Source organism: Echinops telfairi, unplaced genomic scaffold (assembly GCF_000313985.2).
Source record: "Echinops telfairi isolate 266 unplaced genomic scaffold, ASM31398v2 ScPeMD7_5592;HRSCAF=6446, whole genome shotgun sequence".
Taxonomy (NCBI): Eukaryota; Metazoa; Chordata; class Mammalia; order Afrosoricida; family Tenrecidae; genus Echinops; species Echinops telfairi.
In genome coordinates, this window is record NW_022109491.1 from 29,505,695 (window position 1) to 29,514,277 (window position 8,583).

Consider the following 8,583-nt stretch of genomic DNA (forward strand, 5'->3'; position numbering starts at 1 on the left):
GGAGGCAGTTCCACCCTGTCCTGTAGGGTCGCTGTAAGTACTCATACTCCCATGAGTAGGAATCAACCGAGTGGCTGTGGGGTTGGTTTGGGAGCGGCTTTCTGGAAGCGGATCGCCAGGCTTTTCTTCCGCTGAGCAGCCAGGTGGAGTTTTAATGCCAACCTTTTGGTTGGTAACTCATCAAAAACCACTTGTGCCACCAGCAACCTAAGGACATTTAGCTCAAAGGAACAGTCTTCCCCCACCCACAGCCCGCATCTAGCATCCTCCCCCTGCGGGCCCCTCCCCCCGCCGGCGCAGTCGTTCCCTTCCGCACCCCATGGTCGCTCCCATGACGCAGCCGCCCTGCTCCCGCAAGGCGTCCACGCAGCAGTCTTCGGGATCGTGGCTGAGGCCGAGACTGTGTCCTATCTCGTGGGCCATGGTGGCTGCGGCGCCCAGAGCGAGCTCCGAGTGGTCCTGGGGGACGTGGGAGGAGGCGGTGACCGCCGGCGCTGCCCCCGGCCTGCCCGCGCCCTCCCCTCGGCTGCCCGGCCTCACCGTGCTCACGCCCCCTGAGCTCTCCGAGAGGCACATGCCCTCCACCGGTGCCAGGCCCGCGGTGGCATCCTGGAAGGCGCGGCCCCTGAGGGTGGAGCAAGGTATGACTGGGGCAGGGGTGGGGGTCACGCCGCCCAGCCCAGACCCGGAGAACGCGAGCACCCACGTGAGCAACTGTGTGGAGTCGTGTGGTTGCAGCGCCCACTGCCCGCGACGCCAGTGCAGGAAAGCCCACAGCGTGGCATTTGCATCCGCTGTGACCGGACTCAGGTCCTGCTCCGTCCACACTTCCAGGCCGACAAGTGCCACCTGAATGTCCAGAGTCCTGAGGAACTGAGGACCAGGGGCAGAGCTGAAGCCAGGAACCAGGTGCCCCACCTGACCCTGTACTCCTCCGTGGGGTGGCGCTGCCTCTCTCCTCGGTTTCCTCTTCTCTGTGTGCCTGCGGCCCCACAAGGACCCACCTGTAGCTGCAACCAACCTGGTCCACGTAGTGGACGACCTCTAGGAGACGTTGCTTGGTGCGGTTCAAGTTCCGGTGCTGGGTCAAGAACTGGGAGGGCAGGAGCACAGCTGTGTGAGGGGCTGAGCTGGCCCCTTCCTGACCGCACCCCCCCTGGGCCATGCCCTCACCAGGGTGTGGTCAGCCACTAGGTACAGTTCCAGGTACCTCATGCTCCTGTCTGTGGCTCGCCTCTCCTGGCAACGGTGACCCTGTGGGGAAGACTGCGAGGCTTGACCCCTAGCAACCGCCACCCTCCCTTCCCCCTAATCCCAGAAAGAATGTTAACTGTAAGGATGTTTGAGACATGTTTCTTCAACCTCTAGAAAAATATCAAGACAGGAATTCCTACACTGGAGCCTGTACATTTCTGCTTGGCTGTAGATCCTGCATCCCCACTCCCGCCGTCTGTGTCCCTCACCCTGCTCTGGGGGCCACGAGGAAGACCAGTGCTGTCCCTTCTGTCGCTGGAAGTTTTGTGGCCACAGACCCCTTTCCAACGGAGCAGCTGCTCCATCCGAAAGATCTTGTGGGTCCAGGGGTCCTTGGAGCGTGCAGGTGGCCAGGCCCGAAGATAATAGCTGGCATTGCTGTTGAGCGTGATCAGGCCGCTGGGGTGCAGAGGGGTGTGAGGAGTTCTTTCTCCAGTTTTAGGCCCGCCCTCCCCCCCTCCCCCCCTGAGCTCCTCACCTCATCCCTGAGCAGGTGCTGAGGACCACCCAGGAGTCAGGGTAGCCCCTCACTCTTCCGTGGTAGTGGCAGTCATCCTGCAAAGGAAGAGAGCCAGCCCCCAATCTCAGCCACAGGGTTCAGGGTGAGGGGCTGACTCCAGCCTCTCCTTAGGAACAGTCCTGACGCAGAGGGTTCAGCGGCCCATCCTCCCACCCCACCCTCAGAGCCCTTGGGAACCCAGAAGTGTCTCACCATGTCTTTTCGGACCAGCACGACAGGCTGCCCATCAGGGTTGTAGTGGGTTTCTGTGTATCCAGGAGCCAGTAGTCTGCAGGAACGGGTGTCATAGGGATGACCAGTTCAGCTCCACCTCCTCCAAGAGGCCCTCCAGCCTTCCCCCTCTGAATGCTAACTGAGCAGGTCATGTGGCAACCCTTACTCACTCACTCACTCACTGCCCTCGAGTTGATTCTGACGCACAGCGACCCTATAGGACAGGGTAGAACTGCCCCGGTGGGTTTCTGAGACTGTATCTGTTTTAAGGGAGTAGAAAGCCTCATCTTTCTCCCGAGAGTGACCCTCACTTACTCACTGCCATCAAGTCATTGCTGATTCATAGCGACCCCGTGTGGGTCTCTGAGCTGTAACTGTTTAGAGGAGTAGAAAGCCCAGTCTTTCTTCCAAAGAGCGGCTGGTGGTTTAGAACTGCCAAGCATTTGAACCACAGCCTAATGCGTAACCACTATGCCACCAGGGCTCCCTGATGGTGAGTCCAAATAGAACTGTGCTCCACAGGTTTTCAGTGGCTGATTTGGATTACCAGGATGTCTTCCAAGGTATCTTGGGATGGACTCAAACTTCCAAACTTTCCATGGGCAGTCAAGCATGTCAGTAGTTGGCACTATTCTTGGTGGGTAACCCTAGGTTGTTGTTAGGTGCCTTGAAGGCAGTTCCAACTCATACTGGCCCTTTGGACAACAGAATGAAACGCACTGTCAGGCCCTGCACCGTCCTCCCCATCGTGGCCATGCTGAGCCCAGTGTTGCAACCACCGTGCCAATCCATCTGGTTGTGCATCTCTCTCTTTCCAAGGACCCTAGACTTTACCAAGCATGATGTGCTACTCCAGGAACTGGCTCCTCCTGATAACACCTCCGGAGTACATGAGGTGGCTGTCCTTCGTGTTTATTCTTGTGGGAGTCCGTGATGTATTCAGCATTCCTCATCCTTCACATGCTCACATCTTCTGCAGTTCTGTATCCGTTGGTAAGCTCCCGCGTGTACGTGAAGCCTTCGGACACACCGTGGTTTGGGTCCAGTGCACCTTCGTCCTCAAAGTGACTAACTCTGACAAGCTGCTCTCGAACATGTTGAAGAGGTCTTTTGCAGGAGAGTTGCCTCCATCCTGTTTCTGGACTGCTGCTTCCCATGGGTGTCGATTGTGGATCCAAGTAAAGCGAAATCCTTGACATCTTCAACCTTTTCTCCACTGGTCATGATGTGGCTTATCGGTCCAGTTGAAAGGGTTTTTGTTTTATGTTGAGGTGTAATCCAATGTGAAGGCTGTAGCCTTTGATCTCTGTCAGTAAGGGTTTCAAGTCCTCTTCACTTTCCGCTAGCGAGGTATGACATCTATGTATAACAAGGCTGTTAAAGAATCGCCCTCCAATTCTGATGCTGAATTCTTCTCCAAGTAGCCCACCACGAGTTTGTTAGACTGTGGTGGTGTATATGTTGCCCGATGCTGGAAGCTATGGCACCCGTATTTTAAAAGCCATGAACAGGTTTCAGTGGAGCCTCTAGACTAAGACAGATGAGGAGAAAGGCACCTGGCAGTCTCCTTCTGAAAACATTAGCCAGTGGGAGCCTTGTGAGCAGCCGCAGACAGTCCTTGACAGCTGTTGGTAATACAGTTTGGATGATTTCAAGAACCTTCACCCCTGTCTCTCATAGGCTCCAGCTTAAACACCCGTCTCCCAGGCTATGCACTGCCCTGAGTTAGGCTCTGCCTGCTCTCTCACTGGCACCAACCCTTGGGCTTCAATGGTCCCGGACACTCAGCACTGAAAGAGCATTTGGGACCTGGTCCTACAGGATCATCCCCAACCCCATCCCCACCCCAGCCCCTTGCTCCCTTCCCTGCCACTGGAAACCTTCCGGGCGAATTAGACAAATTGCTACCCCCACAACACAAGCTGTCCCGTGGCAACCCCTGGACTTTGGCCCCTGCATTGCCTCAGCCTGGAGAGCCCTCTGGGTTCAACCAAGTTGGCTTTTGGAATCTGGCATGGCTTCTTTTCTGACTCGCATGCCCTGTGGGCGACCACTAGGTGGTGCTCACTCATCTCCATGCGCGGAGCCTGGCGCTGGCACAGTGCTCCTGAGGTTCTGACCCAGCCTCCAGAGAGCCAGCCACAGGCCTAGTGACCCTGCCTGTCCCCTGCACTTCCTCCAGGACCTCTCCCCATCCACCTTCCCTCATGGGCTCATGTCAGTTCCTGTCCACCGTGCAGTCCCCTCCAGAGAGGGGGGTCCATCCTTGGTTTTCAGGCCGAGTCCCACCCAGCTCAGTACTCACTGGTTCTTCTCCAACTCAAGCAGGAGCTCCTGGCCTTCAGCCTCCAAGGCCACCAGCCCCTTTGAGACCTGGAAGAGGAGTGTGGGGCTGTCAGGGAGCAAGTGGGATGTGGAGTCGGCCAGGGAGTGAGCTTATGGGGCGAGGAGGCAGCAGGCTTATCGAGTGTCTTGAAGACAAAGATATTCCCAAAGGAGGATGTTTATGCCCTGCCAACAGCCACCCTGACAAGCTACTCCCTGGGAGGCGAGGTCACCTGAAAGGCCCGCCTCGCCCCAGTTCCTAGGCCTTGTCTCTGGCCCTCTCTCCTCTTTCTGGACAGGAGAAACTCTGTGGGCAGGGGAGCCCAGTGGGGTCCTAAGAGGTCGGGTGGCCATGGCTGGGTGGTGTCTGAGGCTTTGTTTCACTGTGATGTGGCTCCTCACGTCCAGGAGGAGCCAGATTTTACTCACCCTCCACCCCGTCACCCTGCTAAGAGGTTTGCCTTGGTTTCTGGCAGTCCGGCTCCACACCTGCTTCACTGAGCCTATGAAGTAAACATGGCCCCCACTGCAGGCCAAGTGAAAAACATGAGCTCCCTGTGCTTGCTGTCAGGAGGGTGGGCCTTGGCCAGCTCCCCGACTCCCCCCACCAGCCCACCCCTGCCCTGCTACCTCTTTGCCGCTGCCTCCCTGTGGGGACACCCCATCTGCCCTCCTGGTGCATTCAGCCTGACTGGGGGCCCAGACTTGGAGCTGGCCCGGTAGCACCCTGGTGGGGGTGAGGGGAGCGCTGCTGCATCTTCGGAATGTTCGCTCCACCCTTGCTGGCCCTTCCCTTTTATCCCAGCATGCACTGGGCTCGGACACTGGCCAAGGGACTCAGAGACTGGAGGGGGCTCTGCAGGTGGGGAGCAGACAGCCCTTGCCTCCCTGGCCACAGGCCTACAAGGCCCCAACCATGAGCTCATGTGGCTGGAATGCCACTTGCTTTACTGGAGAAACATTTGTGCTGGGGAAAAGCAGGGGCCCAGATGGAAGGACAAATGTGAGACCTCTGCGCCTCCTCCTGAGACCCCACGAGGCTCTTTGCTCTCTGTTCCAGCTGCCTTCATGTCCTGCCCTTCTGGTAACCTTGCCCTCTTGCTCTGGACACAGGCCCAACCTGAAATACATTTTCTGGGGAGGGTCTCTTGTCTTAGCTCTGCTTGCTTTTTCGTGACAGGCTTCTTGGGGCGGGGGTCAGTGAGCGGGAGCAGCACAGCTCTCTGGGAATCCATACACCAGGTCCAGACAGGGAGGGTGCTTCCCCTGGCCTCACTAATCTCCAGAGGAACAATCGCAAAGCCGGGGGACTGTGCCATGCTTGACTAATCGAAGGGACCCTGGGGGGACCTTGAGTGCCTGGGGATCCCCACTTAGGGTCTCTGGTTGAAAGCTGCTGAGCCTCTAGAGATACCCCAGCCTTCATGACAACTCTCTCCTGCTTTCTCCCTTGCTCAATAGTTCACAGGGCTCGGTAGTGAGCTGCCCTCACTCGCTGGCCGGAAATTCAGGAGAGGGGGCTTTCTGAGCTTTTGGGGTTGGCCCAGGGTTTGAAGAGGTCCACACTTCAGCAGATCCCAGGGTCCCAGACCAAAGAGCTAGATGACCTTATGCCATTCCCCCCACCTCTCTGGGCTTCCCTTTGCCCAGGAATATCATGGGCGGGGGAGCGAGTGCCTTTGATGGGGAGGAAGGGGCAATGATTCCTCAGAGTCATGGGTTCTGTGGAGCTTTGCAAGAAAGACCTGACATTTTCTTGCAAAAGCCCCTGAAAAGCTTCAGGCCCTACAACTCTGGGCCAGCCTCTGTGTGGTGGGGGCCGGGGCAGCCGGATCACTCCAAGCCAGGAGAGGGAGGAGGAGGGGGAGGGTAGGAAACCTAAAAATGACTTCCATGTGTGCAGGCTCACACCATGTAGCCGCTCCCTAGCAGCCTCCTTGCCCACCCTGCTGGGAAGCTAGCAGTGTCTTCCTGGATCTGGGGACTCCAGTAAACCTGGGAAAGACCGATGCGGTTGGGAGACACCCCCTCCCCCAGAGGAAAGGACTGTGCTACTGACCTCCAGGCTGGCCCCATGTCCATCCAGGACCCAGTGGGGAGTGACTGGCTCTCCTGGGTGATCTCCTGGCGTGAGGACAGAGCACAGGGTGAGGGCAGGCTTGACAAATGTGGGTCTGACTTTAAACCACAGGGAAGGACAGGTACCCAGAGGGCATCCCTGGAGCTGAGCACCACTAAGGAGGGAGGGGGCAGAGGAGAGACCATGGAGCCTGGGAAGGGACAGTTCAGCTGGGTGATGAAAGAAGAAAAGAGCCCCACTGAAAGGAAGGACTTGGGATCAGAGGTCACAGGGAGAGACTAAGCCCCCCAGTGCCCCCCAAAGGTGGGGGCAGGGCAGGTAGAGGCCGCCAGGGTATTTTTAGAGCTGCAGCAGATGCCTTCAGGATGAGAGATGCTGAGCCGGGATGCCAGCATCCCCACACCCCCCCTGTGAGAACAGTTAACAGCAGCCAGATGCTGCCCGAGGAGGGCACACACACCTTGTCCTTTTGTGCTGGGCCCTGGCCCAGAAACCCCCTCCCTTTGCTTTCAGGTGGAACGGATCTGGGGGACAGAGTGCTCTCTGGCTGAGTGGACCTGAGGTGGCCCCAGGAGGAATCCCAGAGCCAAGCGTAGTCAAGAGAAGACCCTGGAAGGCTCCCTAGCGCACCACCCACCAGTGGGCCTCAGTAACTCAGGAGACCCCCGCCCTATAGTAGCCAGGGCCCCAGCCAGTGCCAGGGCAGGCTCAGCTCCCAAAGCAAACACCACCACCGCCCCCCAGACATCGGTCCTGACCTCAACCCTGCCTAGACTGAGAGGGCTGCCTGCGAAGGAGGCTCTGCGCTAGCCTGGGAACCCCAACTCCTCTTCCCTCCTCCCCTCCTCCTCTCCCAGACCCTGCAAGAGCTGCAAGAGCTCCTTTTCCCCAGGAAGCCCTCTCTGATGGTAAGCCATCATCAAGCGGACAGGGCATTGGGATGAGGGGGTGAGAACTGCAGTCAGGAGGGGATGAAAGGCCCAGTGTGGGGAGAAGTCTGGGTATGGGTCTGGGGGAAAGGGGGAGGTTGGGGGGACCTCTCAGCCCCAAAAGGACTTAGCTAGGTGTAGAGAGCCAGGCTTGCTGCTCCCAGGCCACCAAGAGTGACTAGGGGAAGGGAGCGTTGGTGGGTGTGAGGACGCCTCACTGGCACCTTGGTGGAGCAAAGCAGAGCCCGGGCTGTGGTGACAAGGTGGGTGGAAGAGGAGACCAGGTGGTCCAGGCCATGCTTGAGCCCTTCTCTGTCCCCCACCCCCACCCCCAGGTCTCAGAGGAAAGGAGGCCTAGGGAACATCCCCAAAGACCTTGTTCCTCTCCCTAGTGGCTGCGGCAGAGCAAAAAGGGAAAGGAGTCCCAGGTGGAAGATGCCCTGGACTGGTGCTTGGTCAGGTTCAAGTTCATGCAGCAAGAGCCCTCTTCTCCCTGCCATCTGTGGCCCTTCAGAATCTCCCTCCCTGTCCCCTCCTCCAGGCACTGGGTTCTTGCACGCCTTCACAGACAACTGGAAGAGGTTACACTGGGCAGGGCAGGCGGAACAGGCCCTCAGCATGGAGAATTCCTTCTCTAACCCATTAAACAAGGCAACCATGTAAACACTGTCCCAAGGACATGGCTGAGGGCGTGAGTGAGGGGGTGAGGGCCGGATGCAGGGCACGGTGGTCAACCTTATAGTCTGAGGCCAGAACAAGGACGACTCTGGGGGGCTAATTGGAGTGGGGGACTTCCTGGAAGAGGTAGATCCACTTAGTCCTAAGGGGCATAGGTGCTAGGGCTGGGCCCAGGGGCTGGGGGTGGGGTGGGATGTGGGAATAGGGTATTCCCGAGGAAGTGGCAGCTGCCGAAATGGGAGGGGGCTCTGCCCCTCAGCTTGCCCAAGGAGGGGTGGCAGTTCCACGGAGGGTGGACAAGCTAGTTAGAGTCCCACCCAAGCATGGTTGAGAGTCCCTGGGTTGAGGGACCCACCCCCCACCCACCCCTGCTGACGGGCAGGGGTCTCAGACCCTCCCGTCCCCTAGTTGGAGGCTCTGGGAGGTCTACCTTCCCCTGCCTGTCCTCCGGGGCACCCACACACACACACACACACCATGTCCTCACCTTGAGAAGCCCCAGGCCCCGGCACCAGCCACAGCAGCAGCAGCAGCAGCGGCGGCGGCGGCAGCCCCCAGGCTCTCGGGGACCCCGGGAGCATGGT

At 58.6% G+C, this 8,583-nt stretch overlaps 1 protein-coding gene across 1 annotated transcript in view; it reads right to left on the reverse strand.

Moving 5' to 3' along the window:
* ADAM33 (ADAM metallopeptidase domain 33) overlaps positions 1 to 8,580 on the reverse strand; it is a 13,160-nt gene extending 4,580 nt beyond the window's left edge. The window contains exons 1-12 of the mRNA XM_045295542.1: positions 8,487 to 8,580; positions 6,372 to 6,436; positions 5,491 to 5,496; positions 4,293 to 4,360; positions 1,967 to 2,042; positions 1,733 to 1,809; positions 1,464 to 1,653; positions 1,174 to 1,266; positions 1,022 to 1,093; positions 707 to 873; positions 541 to 625; positions 317 to 459 (exon numbers count right to left, since the gene is read on the reverse strand). Coding sequence (XP_045151477.1) covers positions 317 to 459; positions 541 to 625; positions 707 to 873; positions 1,022 to 1,093; positions 1,174 to 1,266; positions 1,464 to 1,653; positions 1,733 to 1,809; positions 1,967 to 2,042; positions 4,293 to 4,360; positions 5,491 to 5,496; positions 6,372 to 6,436; positions 8,487 to 8,580 — 1,136 coding nt within the window. The remainder of the gene's footprint in view (positions 1 to 316; positions 460 to 540; positions 626 to 706; positions 874 to 1,021; positions 1,094 to 1,173; positions 1,267 to 1,463; positions 1,654 to 1,732; positions 1,810 to 1,966; positions 2,043 to 4,292; positions 4,361 to 5,490; positions 5,497 to 6,371; positions 6,437 to 8,486) is intronic.
* Positions 8,581 to 8,583: the final 3 nt, after the last annotated feature.